Below are 21,771 nucleotides of genomic sequence, written 5' to 3'. Positions count from 1 at the left end.
TCAATTTAAAAGAAATCACATCTGATTTTAAAAAGGTTATGCTTCTACTGTGTGTTGCTAAAGGTTTTATGATGCGCCAGTTTTTCCTATACTCAAAAAAAGCTGCACCTCAACAAATGTAGCCTCACTTAAAAGGCCCCATGAAACGGAAGTTAAAGCGTCTTTAGCTTCTTTACTGTGACGTATTTCCCGGTAAAACGGAATATATGAGCAGTGTACAGTTACAAGAGGGATTTAAATGAAATCCTTTGCATTTGATTGGACTGCTAAAAGTGGGCAGGGCTTAGAGTTTAGCGCGATACCGAGCTGCAGAGGGAAACGGAGCTACAGAGGACTGTTGGCTCCACACACACGTCCTCACCTGTTGTTAGATCAGGGGGAGGACGAGGGAGATGAATGAATTATATCTCAGCCACATTATTTTGGAAATGAAAACAAAGTTTTTGCCCACTGATATCCAAACACACATCTCTTCCCATCTCTCTACATATTGCTATTAGCTACTACCCACAAACAGCGAAGTGCAGTTTTATATGACCGGTGTGGCTAGCTAGTCACTCAAAGTTATACTCATTCATTGGATGAACTTTTGTAAACACCCCTGAGTGTAGGATGGGTCATCAAAAATTGGAAACAGTTTTACAGGAAGAGAAAACACAGGGATTTGATGTAAAAATACTCTGATACTGATTTTTTGACATATCTGGCATATAACAGAGATAAGAGATAAATGAACAATAAACACAGGTACACAGGATTAAAACTGGGAAAATGTATTTTTCATTTCATGGGGCCTTTACAATGTATGCAAACAAACCAACAAGTAGTGCTGAAATGATTTGTAGATCAGTCAATTAGTTGATTATTAGCAAAAGCAAAAGAACTAATCAGCAGAAATTTTAATAATCAATTGTTTAAGTAATTTATCGAGCAGAAATGATAAACATTTTTCATTCTCCTCAAATGTGAGAATTTGCTGAATTTTTTGGTCATATATCGATGTAAATTTTTATGTCTTTTGGTTTGGATTGTTAGTCGGCAAAACAAGCAAATTATGCTAATGTCATTTTGCGCTCCAGGGATTTGGAGCATGGAATCTGAAACATTTTCACTTTTAAAATGTTTTTAGACTAAACAATTTATCAACAAAATTAATTAATCAATTTGTCAATTTGAGTCCTATCCCATCTTGGTATTAAGGTAACTTGTAATACCAAAAGTAACCTTTTTTAGCTTTTCCAGACAACACTTGTGAAGTCTGTATTAAAACAATAGTTACGCACCCATAAGAACAATGAAACAGGGTTTTTTTGCTGTAATCATTCCTCCTGTTCATACTGATTATTAGATTATTCCTTCATAATGCGCTTTCATTGTAAGTGATGGAGGACAAAATCCACAGTCCTCGTTTTGTGCAAAAATATGTTCAAAAGTTTATCTGAAGTTTATATGAGGCTTTAGCCATCCAAATTTGTCAAATCAAGTAAATATCTTGAGTTACAGTATTTTTAGTACAGAATACCCTCTTTGTGTTTCCTCAGACAGTGTTTCCCTGTTGAGCTGCAGTGGAAGGACAGTAACAAAAGAGGGAAGTTTGAGCTTAAAAAGCTGTAACTTTGGAAGATAATCACTTGATTTTTCTAATTTGGATGTTTGGATGACTGATCCCTCATATTAATTTCAGATAAACTTTTAAATACATTCTTGCACAGAACAAGGACTGGGAATTTTTTCCCCTATCACTTACATTGAATGTGCATTAGGAAGGGATGTTTTAATAGTCATTATGAAATGCAGAAACAACTACAGCAAGCAAAATCTATTTAAATGTTCATAAGGGCACCTGACTATTGATTTAAGACAGACTTGAAAAATGTGAACTCGTCCTTTCACCAGAACTGTAATGATGTCATTAACATGCATGCTGCAGCCTCAGTCTCCAAACTGCTGGACGGAGTTTGTTTCAGTGCAGAGGCTGCTTCCTGCACTAAACTCTGTTTTTTTGGCTGTACCATGGACCAGCCCTATAACCCCGGATGTCTGTCACTGACTGACCCACAGAGTGATGAAGTTACACCATTGGTCGGCCAGCCAACTGTAGGAGTTTCCTCATTGGCCGTTGTTCTTTCAAAATGACTTGGCACGCAGTTTCAGTTATGTCCTAAGGGAGCGTTTACAGTGGAGCCCCGAGCACAGTCCCGAAATAAGTTTTAAAAACACACATATACCGACTGAAGCGTCTCACATGGAGGTTCCGACACTGACAGGAGCAACAGTCAGCAGATACAAATAGATGTGATGGCAAGCTCCCAAAAAACCAACTAAAGAATCGAAGCATGTCCATCTATTCTTTCATATCACCTTGTCATTTTTCATCTGCCTTTGGAGAGAAAAGCTGTGGTTTTTTTTGGCATTTTGAGACAAACCGAGCATCTAATCCACTCAGATTTGATCTGAACAGAACACAACACCCACCAGACACATGAGTCACTGGTGTGAGTAGAAAACACATCAGTCATTTTCTAAAAACATTCCAATTGACAAGTACCGTTGATCAGTGTCATCACAATGAAACACAGGCGAGCTTAGTCACCACATTTGTCAGGCCCTCGTCAAGTCCAACGCAAAGCTATGACTGAACAGGTCCAATGTGGCAAACATCATCCATCTCGTCTGAAAAACTTGAAGAGTGATGATAACATATAACATGTCAGCACAACGTCTGCATGTTTGGAGTTATTTTTCATCAAAGTATTTGTGTTGTTATAATTTCTTTCTGGCAAAGGTGAGAGTTTTCACACATACTGGCACTGGAGAGGTGAACACAAGAGAATGAAGGCCTTGTACAAAATCTTACCTCACCACCTTTTTTCTTCAATCAGTGCCTTCAAAGAAATGCTATATATTATAATTTAAAAACTTAAATTACAGGATACATTACAAAATTATTAGGGAAAAGCAGCACAATTTAGAAGGCACAGTATGGGCTGTAACCTTAAATGACAGCAGCACACTCCCTTTGAGCGCAGTGGAAACCCCGTGTTTCTCCAGCATGTTTTGACCACGAGTATCAAACGTGACCCTGTGGAGAGAGGGGGCTGGAAAGAGGAAGGGCCATGACGTGAACCCGCAGCCTCCTTCCAAAAACAAAAACCTTGCAGCCACTCTCATTACACATGCCGCTGGCGGGAAAGAGGAATTATTTCACATCATGACTTCTGGGATTGAAACTAATGTGCTTTTCTGTAGCCAAAAGACAGCAAAAGCAATCTGTGAGTTTGTCAGACTCTACCAATAGGGATAAAAACAAAAAGCTGTTAATTGTTGATAATTTCAAGTGGAATAACTCTGTTAAATTTAGTTTGTAATAAAACCAGCAGGAGTCAAACAGATTGTTGCAATCCAAATTTAAGAACACAAAGAGAGGGCTTCTTCTTCTTCTCTCCTTTCCCAAAGATTTGCTTTGAGGCTGTGTTAAAGCCTTTGATTTGATAATGCCTCCAGTCAAACCTGTTCATGATGAATCAGCTGAATATTATCAGTTTTGCTTAACCTCTTAAAACAACAACCTCTTTGGTAAGACTGATCCGTGAGCAAAAGTCGTCTCTTGGTTCCATGGATGACCATTCTCGGCCTGTATAATAACAACTGGAGTCATTGTGAATTGCTTTTTAAACTTGTTGTCTGGAGGGTTTTCAGAGTTCAGCCTGGACATGGTTGAACTCACGGGGGACTTCTGGCTGCACTCTGCCAGCCACAGCAGAAATGTGGAGAAGTGGGTTCTGGTGTTTTCCATGCTCCACCAGTCTGACATAAGCCTGTTTCCCTATTACTGTGCCTCCCTGGTTGTATAATGTTTTTATGGCAGACAGGCTGGCTGCGAGTCGAGTGCTGGAGACAAAGACGGACTGACTAAAAGGACAAGACAGATGAAAGGGGAAAGAGAGAGGGAGGGAGAAGGCTGGAGGTGTTGAACGGGGTTCCCCGGCTTCCCTCTGCCAAGGATTCCCTCACAGTCATCTGGGCTGTGTCAACCCAAGGCTTGCCCAGGCGCATTCCTGACTACTGACTTCACCTCTCTCTGTGTCCCTACAGCGTGTCCCCACAGCACCTTCCCACAGCCCCTCCCCCCTCCTCCCTCCAGGCCCAGACAATGAATAAAAGAGCCTGTTTACACGCAGCAGAAAAGTGAGCAGCGGCGAGCAGAGGGGAGACACTTCCTGGAGACAGTTGCCAACAACAGCGGGGAACTGGTTTCTGTGTCCAGCGAGTCAGGAAGAAAAGCAGGAAACTGGCCATGTATCTATCTGAGCCGCAAAAAAACTGCAAGACCTTCTTACCTTCTCTTTCTAGTCTGACTGAGTCCATTAACAAATTATAGTCCGGATTATTAGAATCCCCAGTAAACATAACATCTGAGAGTGGTTAAGCAGTATTAACAAGAACGGCCTCTTGTGCAAACTACAAACATGAGAAAGTTTTCAGCAGTTACCATGGTGACTTGGCTCATGGCGGCTCCTTGAAAAACGAGTGTTTCATGAAGTAATGTGCCAGTGTCTGTCAAAATTTACCAAGAATAACTGTTATGCAATCAGCAGGGCCTTGATACAGCACGCTCTGACTGCAGGCATCAAAAACCCCACACATCCTCATGTGAACAAACTCATTTCTGGCCTCCGCGGGTTGCTAATACACAGTTAGCATGAGTGGTAATATTAAGGCAATCAGACACACCTCCAAATAAATAGCAAGTAGCCAGCTGAGGTGTGTGTGAAGTGTGACAAGGAAGAATGGATGCATATACAATAGCAAGACTTGTGCTGCTTCAGTAAGTATCACCAACCATGAGAATGTAAAATAGACCTATAAATACCATGATGGTAACTCCTAATGACATAGTGTATTATAGCTTCCTATATCCGCTCACTCTCCTAATGGATTCTCCTCCGCATTGACCGTATCAAATGTGAGTTATAAATGTACCACATTCTCCTCCCTAACCTGATTATCTCTGCTACACAGAGGGCATTGCAGGTAACTGCAGAAGAGACGTCAGCAGTCCGTCAAAGTCAATGTTTCCTTCATTTACATAATTGTCAGTGGAGGGCTTCCCTTTTCTGAGGCAGTCATCCATGTCAAATGGGTAAGTGTCAGCTGCTATCTTTAGGCACCCCGCCGACCTCCCCACCCCTGGAAAGCCACCCTGAGGATCAGAGCAGGAGCAGAGGAGGAAGTGGTACCAAGTCACTAATCACTTCTCTGCAGCACAATGAAACAAGGACACAGAGAGAGACTAGACACGGAGTTACTCTTCAGTTATTACAGGACCTGAAACCTCTCTTTACTCAAACTATATATGTAAAAACATCACACTTGAGAGTGTAAAATAGGACAGAATAGGTTAAAAGTTGTTTCAATCTACAATAGATTTTCCCAATACACAGCAGTTGAATTAGTCTCAAGCTGCAGTAACATTTTCCCAACTAACATTAGGCAAATGTTTAAAACCTGCTGACACATTCAGACTCCCAAGCTCAAATGACTTTGACTTTTTAGCATTCTTTGGACAAACAAAGAAAATAATGGTTTTCATTTCAGCAAGGCAAAGACTTACATTCCTGTACACTGGGAGAAAAAGGAGTACAGAGGAGCAAGATGTCCTGTGCAATACAACTACTATCTTTTTATCTGCTGTGTTTGATTAACAGATGAACCTATAATTCCTCCCATGCTGGAGACACACACAGCAAATACCATCGACTGTCAAAGCTTCACTGAGAATTCGTTTTGTGTGTCTCATCTCAGAGAGGCCGTCATGTCAAAAAGAAGAGAATTCATTTTAAAAGTGGAGATTTTATCTTTTCTAGTCAATTAAGACAGCAAATGACAAGGGATTCAGCTCAACGGCTGCTAAGGCTACCCATTGGCTAGACTGGCTCTGATGTCATCGAGCTGTGGTCAAGGAAAAAGAGACTGGATTTTTCCTTGTGATGTTAAACAGGATAATGAAAGCAGCATCACTCTCCTTTTCCTCCTGTGAGAGTATTTGGGGCATTTACCAGTGCATGTCAGTGACTGTACCTTGTATATTTTAGATGAATATTTTACTACATTTTTATTGTTTCCACAAACAGTGCAAAACAACGTTTTTAACTATTTCCTCTTGAAATCAACTAATTTCGGATAAGAAAGTTTTGTTTTTCACAACCATTTACACATTAGTTTATCTGAGTTGTGATAGACTGAAACTGCTGATGACTACCAAAGATAAGACATTTGTGTTTGTGCCTTTACTATCTGGTCTCTGACTACACACATATACTCCTCCTTGCATGGTAGATTTAGGTTTAAATAAACACTCTGAAATGCACCAAAAAAGTGCCTCACTCCTCTCACAGTAAGATGAGTTCTATTGGCCGGTTACAGAGGAAAAGGAAAAGGGCCTGTCAACTGAGCAGGACATGCATGAGGTGATTAGCACAGAGCTGATATCTCGTCAGGGCTCGAAGCTTCCTCTTTAATGTCACAGCTGTGCAAAGAGCCATTTTTTGAACATCCCAAAAGGCTAGCAAGGAGGACGGCACCCAGACACCCAGTAGCCAATTGCAGGAGCTGAATGCTGTGAAAAATAGTCAGCAATCCCCAAACGGCAGACTGAAATATCCGTGTTAACACCATGCTATTTATAGGGTTTATTCTAGGTTTAGAAACCAGAGCGACATTTCCGTCCAATCAAATCTCTTGGTTGATACAGTACAACTTTACTGATCTGAGCCCATTTTTTGAAATGGTTAAAAAAATTACAATTCCATCTACTACGTCTGGATGTACATGCAGCTCTAAAATATGGTGTAACTTTTAGCGTGCCCATGCAGGATTACATTCCTCTTTAATGTGCCAAATATCATATTAAAGGATATGTCTGGTGATATACTATATTTTTCAATAACTAATGACAAGCCCAAAGCCAACAATTAAAATAAAAATTATATTAGATGAAAATTATAACGCATCAATGAGCCACACTGTTGTACAGGCTGACATGTTGCATTGTGATAAACATGGACACTGTAGTTTATTTTCAGTTAACCACACATGCACCGCCCTGCTGCTGTAAATACTCACTAGTGCTCAAAATCTGTGACCGAAAATAGTTTCCATTTACTGTTGTTTGGGTAACATTTTGCTGTAAACTACAGAGCCCAGCTGTTTTGGGCTTTTTTGTTTGTGGTTTTTTTTGTTGTTGTTTTTTTAAATGAAAGTTTATATTTGTGACCTGATTTACATTTTCAGTAAGAACCAATGGGTTTTGGGCTGAGTGCCAGTGACAAGATAGATATTTTGATATTTTGAAATTTGCTTAAAAAGTGGAATTTCTGTGTAATTTTATTATAAATTATCTGCAGGGTAGTATCATCATTAAAAGTTAAATTCACAATTTAACATTTTAACGATGGCTGTCTTTTTATCATGACAAAAGGTTTGTCAATAAGGACCAGTCATAAGTGTTCAAAAGCACAAAAATGATCTTAAAAATATTACAAATTATGCATTTTCATTAAACAAATAAAATGCACCCAGTGTCTTCCGATTCAATTCAATCAAATTCACTAATGTGTGATTAGTTTGAATTCATCATGAGGTAACTGTTTAAAGACAATATGCACTCAAATGAAAAAATAACAAAAATAATTTGGAATAAAATTACAGCAAATTGGCATTGGCATTATTAGTTAAAGTATTCACTATGACATGATTTAATAACCAACAAGATGGAAAAAAAAAACAAAAAACATTTTCATGTCCCTTCATGTCATTTTCTGTTTTGAAGGCGTTCTTTTCATTGTTGCTTGTTTTCTTAAACCTGTCCCGGTGAAGCGGAACAGGTTTAACCATCAGATCCAAACACATGACTTATCTAATGTTTACTTATTTTTCCAGACATGTTATGAGCTACACACTTTACATGCAGCGCATTATACTGTTCACACAGCTCATCTCTGTGTGTACCATTATATGATCTTGTGTTCACTATGGTATACCTTAAAGGCAGCCACATACTATACAGCATATGATCTGTGTATACACAGCCCACTCCTTGAAACGCAAACACCTTTGAATACACATCTCTGACTGGGCCGCAATGTGGCAGGGCGTCCAGGCAGCAGATGACAGTGGCGGTGCGTTACAGTCCGGTGACTCAACATATCTCACCATAAGGGCATGATGGTGACTGACAGATGCAGAGGTGGGAGGGAAGAAGGCAAGACAAGTGACAAGCTAGAACAGGATCACAGCTCCTCTGAAGGCAGCTGGGCAGGCATACACAGAGCCCACTAGAACAGGGAAGTGACTCAACACCCCAAGGACTCCAAATTACTTTTCTACAACTTAACTCTCCTCTCTCAGCCCACATAACTCCAACACTGTTACCACAATTTAACTCTCAACTGGACAATTTCAGAACAAGTGACAGTTAAAGTGGAAGCCGACAAACCCTGCTTGAGGAGTGTATTGCAATGTGCACTCATGAGTGTGTCGGTGCAAAGGAGGAGGAGCAGGAAACTGCAGAATGTCTCTCATATTTCAAACGCAGGAGCGAGTAAGTCAGGCTGCTTTTATGTCAAGTTGCAGAACAGGAAGAGAAACAACACCTCGAGTGAGATCCCACTAGAGGAAGTTGTAATCATTATTTGTGGCAGAAACCTGAGGAAAATACAGTAACATTGCATAATTTACCAAGGATGGTATCACCCGATAATCAAAGTCAGATGTATTTGGGATTGCATCAGTGACAGGAAACAATACACCTTTTAGGTGCCAGAGAGTTACTGCATTTCCACTTCTGGAAAATATGCACACACATCTTGAATCAACAACAATAATTAATATTACTTAACGCAACTACAAGGAGTTTTTAAATGGTTATGAAACAGTCTCAATTTAATACTGATGCCTCTATATGACCTACAGTACATAAGCAAATGAGACCATCAGCAAGAAGACTTAGAATAACTATGTAGATGTAGTTATTCTACCACAGGGTGGCGAAATCAGACGAAACAATTTATGGCACACAGACCAGGGGAGCCTATGTTTACATTACATGTAGCATTGTAGCATGAGGGATGTTACTAGGACAAGTAAAGTTAGTCCTCTTCTTGGCTTTCCAACTCATTTTAAAAAAGATAAGAGAAAAAGAGAGAGAGAGCGTGAGCGAGCTGAAAGCACGAGAGACAGAAATAGAGCGGTGGTGGTCGAGCGAGCTAGAGAGTGAATGAAGAGAGCGAGTGGCGAGAACAAAGCCGTGAATCAGATAAATAAAATGTTATTTTCTGATTGTTTCGTTATGTTCTAAAGCACAAATTAACAAGCCTAAACCTCCGCACAACCCGGCAAGAAGGTGCCGCATTGCCTGATTTGGTGTGAATGCAGCCTAACATGTAACTGAGGTGTATGAACAGTACTAAAATAAAGTTTACTTTGCCTCACAATTATTTACAATTATTAATCTTACATAGCCACAAACAGATACATTAGCTCATAGCTATGCATCCTACAAACAGCTGTGTTTAAAAAAGAAAAATAGTATTAAAAATAAGTTGCATCTTTCTTTCACTCGCTTCAATAACTAATGCCAGGAAATAGTGCTCATCTGTGGGAAATGCAGTCTTCATTCTGGGAAACACTACCGCTTTTGTCCACAGGGGCTGCCAAGATCAACACAAAATGAACGTTCCTTGTAGTAACTTTAATGTAAATGGAATCATCAGAGGCTCGGTGGAGCTTGTGTGCAGAGTGCAGTAAACAACAGATGAAAAAGAAGATAGGGTTGTCTTTATTGCCATCAGCAGATGTTGAGTAAATTGTCTTTCACATTGCTGAAAACTATGTCATATTCTGGCTGAAAGTCAACATATGAATTTAACATTGGACATTTGTGATGGTGCTAGGTTGTTTAACCTGAATATGTTGTGTAATTGTTCTCCTCTCCTGGAGGGAGTGTCAAGTGACATGATTACAGCCCTGACAGACTTTGAACGCTATTCAACCATGCAAAGTAATTTAAAGAGTCATTTGCTTTTATTAATAATGCCTTTTTATTCAACTATACTTTACAATTTTAAAGTCTGAAAGACTTAAGTTCTGACAGCATAATTTGCGAGATTATAAAGCACAAAATTCTCTTAAATGAAGAGAAGAATGGAGAAGATGAATCAATAAATTACTCCTCCTGTGAAAAAAGCCCTTCCTCCCTTGACTCTCCTTCACTTGTGTGTCAGCTCCTCTGAAAATTGCTGCCTAGGTTACCCCCCCCCCCCACTCCCCCCCCAAAAAAGAACAAAAAAACAAAGTTGATTGCTCATGGAGACAATATGCCCTTTCTCTGACACTTTCTAAAAATGAACGGACTGCGCCTTTGAAATCGGGGCTGTGAGTGCACAGGACACAATCACCAAGAACCACAAGCTGTAACAGCACAAACATTCTTTGTGCACCCACACACAGACAGCATGTGTGTGTGTGTGTGTGTGTGTGTGTGTGTGTGTGAGAGTGAGAGACACAAAGAGAGAGAGGCCTGTGACTTCCTCTACTACATCAAAACCAACTATTTCACAATGAAGGTGATAAACTGTCTTGTAAATGGAGGTGCTTGTAGTTCTTGACAGTAAATTAGCAAGGTTCTTGTAGCATATGTGTTTTTGTTTGTATATTTAGGGAGCATATGAAGTTAGAAATAAAGGAGCCGCTAGTGGACCATAAATGGAAGCTGCGTCCTCTCTGCAACACAGACAGACTGCTTTGTAGAAAAGACTGTCCAGATGTGGTGGATAAGCTAATTTTCCAACATCTTAGAAAAGGGATCAGAAACTCTGACGCTGCCCGGTAGGGTTTCTCAGTCTCTCTGTTCCCTCTCACCTCTCTTTACTTACAGTACAGCGTGGCAATGAAAAGCAACATTTGATGTGTCATAAAAAGAACAAGATCAAATCAATAAGTTGAACTCGCCTGTTTAACAAAGCTTCCTAATTAGACAGGAGTGCTGAAACACTTGAGACATTCTGCCATTAAAGACAAATTAATGGGAAAACTCAGCCATCTATATTATGATAAGAATAAAAGGCTAAAACATCTGACCTCGAAGCAGTTTCATCACATTTCCACTGTCCAAGTTATCTTAAGAAGTAATGAGGCAAGACTAGAGCTGCAATGATTAGTCAATTATCAGAAAATTAATCTGCAACTATTTAGATAATTGTTTTTGTCATTATTTTAAGCAAAAAATGCCCTAAATTTTACTGGTTTCAGCTTCTCAAATCTGATGATTTATACTCTTATGATAGTAAACGGAACATCTTTGGGTTTTGGACTGTTGGTCGGACAAAACAACATCTGAAGACGTCACCTTTGAATAAATTATAACAATCATTTTTCACTATTTTCTAAAAATGTGTATAGACCAAACCATTAATCAATTAATTGAGAAAATAACCAACAGATAGTGAAAATGATCATTAGTTGCAGCCTTAGGCAAGACACTCTCATCATGCTTTAATTGAGGGGGCAGCTAACAGACAGTTCTCAGATGAACCGTGTCTCTGGAATCCAGCTGTGGTTAAACCTCCTCTTCCATCCCAGAGATCCAGAGGCCGATCGAGTGTGAAAAACCTCACGCGCCCATTGAACACATGTCAGACATGTCATATTGTCCTGCCAGAGTGTCGGTGCCTCCTCCTGCGGACACTTGGAGCGGTGTGCTGATGGTGAAATGACAGCACATCATGTCAGCTCCCTCCCCCTCCCCGGTTGCCCTCTGATGTCCTCACTGAGACAAAACACTGTCCGAGGCTGTGTGAGCTCAGTCTCCAGCACAGTGGACATCTTGGTTGTGGACATGTCGATTTAGGTTAAAGATGCTACTGATAGTGACAGCCTCAGATGTAAACCCGGTGCATGCACGTCAGTGGGAGTGAGGTAATCATGCTATCCGCAAATTGCTTTGAACAGACACCCTCCAGCACTAAACACCAAAGCTCACACGGAGTCCTTGCATGCAGCTACAAAGTCTGTGGTTTCTGAGCAGAGGGGAAGGAGCCGTTTACCAGCCGTATATCACTCTGCAATGACATGTACTAAAATAGTAAACAAACCCGCGCCAATTTTAATGCAGTTTTTTCCCCCCTTTTTGGCTTGTGGAGTTGAGTGGATAACCCAATAACAGTCAGCCCAAACAAGGGAAAAGGGTATTCCCTCCCTCAAGTATTTATCTGTACGCGCTCACACAGGCAGGAAGTTCACAGCTAAAAGCGAAAGAGATGTTATCTGTGGCAAGACGTTGCTTTTTCCATGAAGTCATCACGAGCCCCTGGGTAAAGTGGCTGGGCTGCAACAAAAGGGCTACTGTCTGACTGGCACAATATGCCGCTCTACTCCACAGCTTGGCCACCCATGCAAATGACAGGAGGGAAAGGTGTGGTGATGTCAGGTCGGACATCAACACGAAAATACTCATCAAACACCGGCTGAGTGTAAAAAGATGATGAAGATTTCGGGAGGGCCTTCGTGTGAGAGAGCAGTTGCATGATCCACACTGCTCAACGGAAGCTGTATTTTCGCCTGAGAAATTAGTGATGCAAGAGCTTAGATTAGGGTTGAAACTATTGATTGCATTTTACTTTTTTTTTTTTTTTTTTTTTTTTTTTAAATCAATGTGTTATGAATTTTTATGAATTCTAGTCAGTAAAACGCGGGAAAAAACGACCCTTAACAGCTTCCCACAGCCTTGTTTTGTTCGACCAACAGTCCAAAACCCCAAACATAGTCAGTTTACGACCACATATGACAAAAAAAAGCAGAAAATCCCCTCATTTGCTCGGAAAATTACTGACACGAATCAATTTTCAAAAAAGTTGCCAATTACTTTTCTGTCAATCGACTTATTGATTAATCGGCTTATCATATCAGCTCTAAGTCAGACTTTGCTTGCTCTGTTGCTGTCGTGACAGTAGTTGGTGCCTCTGTGATCATTATCACTCTAAAATGATATTTTTAAAATGGGCTCACACATCATCTTCCCTCGGTTATCTTGTAATTTGAACTGGAAAGTATAAGCCACGTGGAGTATAACTGTTGAAAGTGAAAACAGGTTGTTCAAGATTTTCTGTTTCATTATCTTCACCACCTCATCTTCTTCCATTCCTGTAGCCTGATCCTGCCTGCTCTGCACTTCCTGATCTCTGCATGACAGCCAGGGATGTCTGCCCTCACACACCAACACACACATACACACACCAACACACACACACACAGCAGCAGCAGCAGCAGCAGCAGTTGGTCAGTACTTGTCAGAGGAGGCTGCAGGGTTGTTTTCTGTGAGAATAACGCTTTCTTTAGGGAACTATATGCCGAGATCTGACATTAGGCGACCTCAAGAGACCAGCAAAATTTTAAGAAAGTCGTTATGAGTGAATTATTTCAATCAGTCAGAGTTTATTTAAAATAGTTAACTTGCATCGATGCCTCCCCTGTCCAAATGTGCTAACTTTAACTGGTGCAATGTGCGCTGAATGATCTCAATAAAGGCATGTGCATCAATGAATGTGCCACTTATATTTCCACTGACTGTGCGCCAGAAGGAATATGATAGCGCACGATTTGCAGCAGCTTAATATAACGGCATTAGTTGGATTTCCTGATAAATCAATCGATTGGCTGCAATACGCACCAGCTCTGAACTGAAATTAAGAAGGTAAAAAATAAATAATGGTAGACTTATAAAAGTACTCACCGTTCGGTCCATATTTCTCAAGATTGATTTTGACTTGTTCCGGAGTCAGCCCATTGTTTTCGTTCACGCCGAAGTTGGCTAAAACTTCAGTCGCCGATTTAGTGTGCGCATTTTCCATCTTGGTGGACTGGGCTTAGATGATCAGATCGATGTGCATGTAGTTGAGTAACATCTATTGAGGCAATCGGAGGGTGCGCGGGGGGGTGAAAGAGCAGTAATTTCCACCGATGGACGTTCAGGCGGTTGGATGTCAGTCGGTCGGTCTGCGCTGTCACCTGTCCCCCCTGAAGAAAACCTCCGGATCCGCGGTAGAGACGTTGCTGTTGCTCTGTTGATCGACTGCTGCCGCTGCTACTTCATCTCCATCTGAAGGTGTGCAGTGTGTGTGCCGGGGAGGACCGCCTCCTCGTTGTTGAGCACTCCCTCCTGCGCTCTCATTGGCTGTGTGTACCTGAGCGGAGGGCTCAGCTGCCTCATGCGACGACCCCAAACACGCTGGTTTCAGAGCAAGACGCTTCAAACACCTGTCAATCCTCACTTATGCTGTAGTGCAGGTTGTGGGGTATAGTTAACGCTGTCCTGTGACGTCATTTTATTGCTTCTTATAGGGACTTTTTTTTTTTTTTTTAACTTGTAAACTTTAACAGTCAGCTGCACATCAGCGCCCCTGCAGCTGAAGGAGACAAGTGCCTTGCTCAAGGACACCACAGTGGTTTTCAAGCTCTCAGCAGCCAGACTGACAGTGCACAGAGATGCAGTGCTACCTGAATGTATGCACACAGCAGTGTGAGCAGCCCCGGGGCCAGTTGCACAAAGATTATGTTTATCTATACTCAATTAGGACTGCTCTGAGAGTCTGATGTCAGACAGACAAACATGACCCTGACTAATTTTAAGCTTCAAAAGATAACAACTCTACCCCACTGGCTATTTTCCACCACAAAGTCATCCTCGCAACTGACAAAAAAGAGAAAAACATGGCTTGTAATTTATGGTTCGTTATAGAGTCGGCAAGGAAATAATCACTTAAGATGTTTATATTTTTTTATTTATGCCACAGTCTCACTCATCACTGGCAGTTGTATGCTTAAGTGAAGAGATGAGTAGCTTGACAAGAGTTTACCAACATTGAATTCTACCTAAGATAGTCAGCAACTAGAAACCCTGTCTAGTGTTTAGTACAATTTGTTGTTTAGGTGACCCAAGTCATCTAAACAGGAGCTGTATTTGATGAAGCCAGAGGGCTAAAATGATGGCAGGAGGAACAATCCAAGTTTACCAAGTTCTTATTTCAAATGAAAATGTATTTATTTGTGAGTTTATCAACTGAAATAAGAAAGCAACATTAATTACAGCTAATTTTAAGGTGGAGTGCTCAGAGAAAACTTGTAGCCAGCGTTAGCTGTTATGATCATGAACTACAGTTAGTACAGACAAAGCAAGAAAACAGGTGGGCTTCTGTTCTGTCTTGTAGTCTAACTGTTTGGTAAAAGATCCCCTCCAGACAAAATGGAATAATTATTTCTTAAAATTCTTCTTAACCCAAATGTGAATATGCAAATATTATTCAAACGTTTAACTACTAGGTACAAAATGTCTCCTACTTCACTGCAGTCAAATAAATGCAGTTGAATATGCAATGTACAACAAGGAAATACATGTAATATGAACACAATAAAACATGATGGTGATGTTCTGTCACCGGTGAAACGAGCTGGATGTTCTGTAGAGCGGCACAATAGCAGCTAAACAGAACGTCATGAACTCTGACAGCTGTGTTCTCCGGCCTTGCAGTCCTGCCAGACTGTTCTCTCAAGGAGACTTGGCAACAACATCCTTCTCAAGTCCATTCTTAGCTGTTCTGGTATTGAGAAACAGCCTCTGAGGCCTCAGGAACCAAGGTTGAATACCATTGCTTCAGAGGATGTTTGTCCAGTTAGAGGACAACTGGTTTGAGGTGAAAATGGAATAAAACATGACTTTCCACCTCATATAAATTTCTCCCTCAGGAAGTAATTTCGGACCATTGGGATTACAGGTAAAGTCTCATATACACAGTTATTGATGTGTGACATGAATGAAAATGAGAATATAAAAGTACATTTTGTATTTTCTCAAAACCACCAAGTAACCACTTACTGGAAAGTGGTTACCTCATGGTCTATCAATAAGAAACATGTGATTTTAAAAAAGGAAAAATATGTCTTCATAAATGGGAAGGGTGCGGCACAAAAATCCAACTTCATTCCTTCAAGTGGTTGCTTAAAAACAAAAAGCCTTTAATAAATATGGTCTAATACACACAATTGTGTGATGGCACACAATGAATCCAAACCTACGCATATCTACAGGTGTGCAATATGTTGGTGTAATTTTACAATAACCCATATTTAATGAAGGTTTTTTGATTTTAACCATCCAGATGAGTGCAGGGAATGGGATTTTTTTCCTTTTTGAAATGACAAGAGCACCAGTGGATAAGAGACACCAGATGTGTTCCTGTTATCATTCTTTTTCTTAAGAAATATTACAGATAGTTGAACAGTCCTCTCTCCTCTGCTCCTGTTAGTCTGTAAAAACTTCACAATTTTCAAAATGACACTAGTGGAAATGCAGCACCCAGTGCAATTTGACATTTTAACCCCCTAATACTTTATTTTTCTTTTCCTGAGACATCATGATTGCATCCATGAAATTATTAATTTATGCTCAAAATTACATTTCATGTTTCTTGTGGTTCAACAAACTCACTTCTTAGTAGTCTCTAGCTGCACTAGGGTCATTGCCAACATCAAAATACCCTTTCATTGTGACTTCAAGCTCTCCATTATTCTGGCAGAAACAAATACAAGTCTACTCTCAGTGTACATAAACATATTATTTTGCATATCATTTACTAAGACCCCTCTGGGACTTGAACTTCCTGGAAAACTGTCACTTCCTGGAAAACAGTAAAGGTGACTTCATGCGGCATGGTATCGCCTGGAACTTTTGTTCTAACCAATAAAACCCTCACAAATCTGTGGACAATCCCGCCCCTCTGCTTCTATTGTCAAATCAAACTGCCTTTCTCACTCTAACTGATATGCCATTGGTTAAAACTTTTGAATGATAACCTCTTTTTATTTTGTGCTGCTTGGCTGCTTGTGAGACTGAACCTTATTCCTTGTGGTAACATGATGGTCCCCAAAGTGTCACCAGCTCCAGCCTATTATAAACCTGTTTTGTCAGTTAGAGAAAGATTGCTGTTGCTGTATAGATTATGAATGTGGAGGCCTTGTTTGGCTTTTAGGAGGAAAATCTGCTGTTTTTTTATGTAGAGGCTGAAGTTAAATGAATTTGCCCATTCATCGTTGACTGGGGAGGAATCAGCTAACTAAATGCAAGTAGGGAAACCAGTGCTCCAGATTTCCCTTCCATCACTTTATCCTGAGTGTAAGGTTACTGCAGCATAATCTCCCCACAGTATGCAGACACTGAAATGGGTCTACTGTTGGAGATCACAGGAGCTGGACTGGGACCTCGTTGGGCACAAAGTATAAAAGGAACAAGGTGCTCCAATTCTGTCCTCACTCACAGATGGCCTCTTCTCTCACAGAAAGAGAGAGAAAAAAGTGTATTTATATCTGGAGCTTACATAACTTTCAGAGCTGCTGTCTGGAGGATGGTACCATGAAGTTCTTGGATGCTAAGTGTCTACAAGTGCCCTCTCACTTCCTTTGGTGGTTCTGCTCGTGTCCTTGCCTTTGCATCAATATTCAGATCCAGAGATTTCTATTTTAAAAACCAGACCTCACTACAGCTATCCACACACCCCCAGCAGAGACTCGGGCTACAACCACAGGCTCCACTAATTCTGCTCGCTGCCCCCTCACATGCTCAGTCAGTGAGATTATCGTTAGTCATCACCAGTATCGACTAATGTTTTGAAGTTTCCCTTCAGTTAGCAAGAACATTCACATCAGCCCTCACGGTGACATAAATTTTGAGAGAACCCCTCCGATGCCAAAGCTCTTATGAAAAGGAAATCCCCACCCTGACCCCCCTTTTTCTGGCTCGCTCCCTCTTTCCTTCAGTGGCACACACTGGGGGACTGTGCTAGTCTCAGCGCCAGTCACACAACATTTTCCACACAGCACTGTCAGCCTTCCAATTGCATTTGCCTTCCCTTTTGCTTGCAGCTTTCATTTGCATGAGGGAAATGAGTCGTGGCCTCCTGAGCATGAAGAAAAAAAAAAAGATCTTTCCTTCCACCTTGCACATGATGCATCACACTACTGTACCTGCATCTGACACTAGAAATGCCTTTCACTGTTCAGCTGAACCTGATTTCAGAAAACATGATTGTTTTGAATTTGACTCTGAAAAACAGCCACTCTTCATGTTTTCCAAAGAACTTGGTACATTTGAACTCTGCTGCCAGTATACAACAGATTGGAGTGTTAGGGACAAACAGCTGCTGCTGCCATTGACTTTGAATCAAGGAGGTGTGATATGAGTCAACCACAGTCTGGAGCAGCTGTACCTGACAAGCAGCCCAAGTGGCAAACCGACCCCGCCCAACCACCTCGCCATTAATAAGCCTCTCCCCTCTTTTCCCCCCTTTCTCCTTTCCCTCTTTCCTTTTGGGGGGCTCTGCACATCTGTGAGAGAGTCATCATTTCACAGTCTGGCGCAGCAGGATGCCACGCAGCCTGTCAGCCCCAGGAAGAGAAGGGAAATGTTTTATGTCAGGGGAAAACGGTCTGCTTTTACACTGTCTTAATACCAACTCAACTCAATTTTTTAAATACAGTTCCCTCGTGATGTTTGAAATAGCAGTACAGGCCTTTGATATCTAGTATTTAAAAGGCAATAGGCATATTTTTAAGCATGAGAAAGAATTATAAATATACAGTAGTGTGCATCTGTGCAATTATCCTACTCAAGATGGATGGATATGTGGAAGATTAACCTGTTATTCATTCTTTGTAGTTTCTGCCCTTGCAGGTAGCTGGAGGAATTGCATCTATCTCCTCTATTGAGCTGTAAAGAAATCAACGTATTTCCCCAAATCTGACCTGATGACCATCACTGTGAGCTGATGAGTCCACTAGAAGGGGGGGGGGGTCTATACAGCAGTAACTTTAATTATATTAATGTCACAAAATTAGCACACAGAAGCAACATTTTTTTTTATGTCAAGGTGATATTTAACACCTTAAATTTGGCAACAATAGTGAGGCAAGTGCTCTCATTTTTTGCGATGGCATAATTTCGGAAAAGAGATGTAAATTGCTCCATCATGGTTGTTAGTTCCCTGTTTGCACCCAGCTCACTGGGCAGTACAGTCTGTGTTGATGATATCACAGCCTTGCTAGTCCAGTCTCGACTGTGTGGTCTTCTAGAGAGTAGCTAATGATTGCTACATTTGTTTGGGACAAAACTTTGTTTAAACAAGTGTGTAACCAGGATTTAAAGGTGTATGACCCATTGATGATTTTCTAAGCTATTAGGTAGTGACTTTTTTTTTTTTTAATATAAAAACACATGAATAGAAAAAGAAAATATCTGTGCTTCTGCTGCATCTATTTTGATCCTTATTTAAAAACTGTCCAATCGTGATTCAGACAATGTTATAAGAGTGCAGTGCTAAATTGGTGGAGCACCCTATCAACTGACGCTGAAAGGGTGCTCTGGATAACATCCCTCTCAACAAATAAATCAGGTTTGTTATCTTTTGGTGGTACTGTAGCAGTTTTGATATAATTGTCAGGGTGTTTAAGTGAGTAATTTTGTCCCCTCCAACGTTGCTCAAATAAACCATTTGAATTAATCAGAGCCATTCTAACAGTCTTGATTAATGTTGATATTTGTGTGTGATGTGATTAAACCACACAACCTTTGACAGCCCACTTTCTACACTTGTCACTATTCATTTACCGTTCTTTCCAAAACCAACACTTTAATTCAGAATAGGCAAGTCAGGCTCCAACACACACATACTGCACACACACACTCACACACACAAACGCACATCGTCATCATCACCACATCCAGGCACACGGTTTGCTTCTCAATCATTTTTGGGCAGGATGAGTCACCGTGCGATGACGGGCTCATCCTGTCAATCAGGCAGTAATGGAATCAATGCTGCATATTCAAGCAATTACCCAAGTCACTGATGATGTGTGTAATAGGCCGCCCAGTGTAGGCCTGAACTGTACATTTGGTCCCCATCTCCCCACACACACACACACACACACACACACACACACACACACACACACACACACACACACACACACACACACACACAGAGGAGTCTGGATTCTGGAAAGGACAAAATGGAAATGCTAATGACTTATCACCGGTATCAATATAACAGATCACTTGTTTGTCCCATCCACTGAAAGAGATTGTTGACTGTACAGTAGACAATACACAAAAAATTAGCAGTAAACAATGTTGATAATTACTGTAATCAAGTAATTTTTCACAAAAAAACACCAAAATTATTCAGGTACTATCTTCTGAAATGTGAGGATTTGCTTGTTATGTTTGAGGTCAATGTTCATTGAATGTTTTTCAGTTTCTGACAGCTGGTCAGATAAAATGAGTAATTTAAAACCATTACTTAAAGGCCTCTGGTATCTTGTAATGCACAAAGTATGTTATTAGTTTAACTTTTTGTAGACTAAACGAATAAAAAATCCAGTATACACACGTCCACATTCTTATTTTTTATACCCAATAAACCATGCTTTGCTTTTGTAGACCTTTAAAAATGTTTTACAGTAATGCTTTGGCAGTATTTTAGTTTCTTAGTCCTGATGCAATGTGAGACTGATATCTACATCACAGTCTCATAAATCTTCTATCTGTGTCTCAGAGTTCAGAGTCTCAGTATTCAGACGCTCACTGAATTGTCTGCTTTGTCTCATGTTTTTCTGATATGAAATCTATCGTTTCTTCGGACACCCTAGAAATAAAAATAAAAATCTTCTCACCTCGGTTGAAATCAACACCGATAACTTAAGACGTTGCAGAAATGATTAACTGGCACCAAACAGTTCAATCAATAACTATGAATCTGAGCAGCTATTGCTCTTAGTAAGAAGCCAAACACCCAAGAATCTAATTTTCTTATGTCACAAAGACGTACAGCTTTGAACTGCTCTTGGTAAGACAAACAGGAGAATGACTTTGTACATGTGGCATACAAAGTACATTAACATTGAAATGCACTTGAGTCTTTATAGCAGTAATAACCCATCTGAAGCAAAAAAGAAATGTATCCATACATTATCACTGTTAAATCCCCCAGTCACCTTTTCAGCCAGTTTGGATTTCTTGTCAAAATTATAGCGCTGTAAATCAGCATTAGTGCAGATTAAGAAGCAGGGGTGCTACAGACGGTGCTTCTCAAATACAAAATGCTGAACTGTCCTCAGGCAAAGGGAAGACAATGCTGAATAATAAATGACAGTGCTATTCCTCTGTCCAGGGGATGCATTGAATTAGTTATTTTGCATTCGGGAATTGCTCTTGCAGCTTGTCTTAGACTCTGGCCCGCTAATGCTATTAATAGCAGTCATGATCAACCTCTGAAAGCTTCTTCTATCTCCTTTCTAGCTCCTCAGTGTTAGCCAAAGGCTGCTGGTTTGACAGGTCATCTACACCAATTAACTCCCGCATGAAACGCTGTCAACAAGTGCGGAGGTCTCAGAACTTTGGGCTTTGACACGACATTACAGCTGCCGGTATAAATATCCAGACGGAGCGGTGATGAACTCATTCACAAGTCTGTCTGTGTGCTTTGAAGGGTGTCATCATCTCTGCTTCAGGAATGTCTGTTTTTGGGTATAAAAACAAAGGTGGCTGGAAGAATGTGAAATTTTTACAACATATTAAAAAAGTGATGGTTTGAAGAAGTAGACTTCTTGTAAGTCAGCTCTACTCTTGTGTTGGTCCCCTGCCTCCTCTAATCATTTCTCCACACT

At 40.6% G+C, this 21,771-nt stretch overlaps 1 protein-coding gene across 1 annotated transcript in view; it reads right to left on the bottom strand.

Moving 5' to 3' along the window:
- atp2a3 (ATPase sarcoplasmic/endoplasmic reticulum Ca2+ transporting 3) overlaps positions 1–14,180 on the bottom strand; it is a 50,630-nt gene extending 36,450 nt beyond the window's left edge. The window contains exon 1 of the mRNA XM_067607470.1: positions 13,790–14,180. Coding sequence (XP_067463571.1) covers positions 13,790–13,907 — 118 coding nt within the window. The 5' untranslated portion in view covers positions 13,908–14,180. The remainder of the gene's footprint in view (positions 1–13,789) is intronic.
- Positions 14,181–21,771: the final 7,591 nt, after the last annotated feature.

The sequence above is a fragment of the Thunnus thynnus genome, chromosome 13 (genome assembly GCF_963924715.1).
Source record: "Thunnus thynnus chromosome 13, fThuThy2.1, whole genome shotgun sequence".
Lineage (NCBI taxonomy): Eukaryota > Metazoa > Chordata > Actinopteri > Scombriformes > Scombridae > Thunnus > Thunnus thynnus.
The sequence above is the reverse complement of the archived record's forward strand: the minus strand, read 5'-3'. Positions and strand labels throughout refer to the sequence as shown.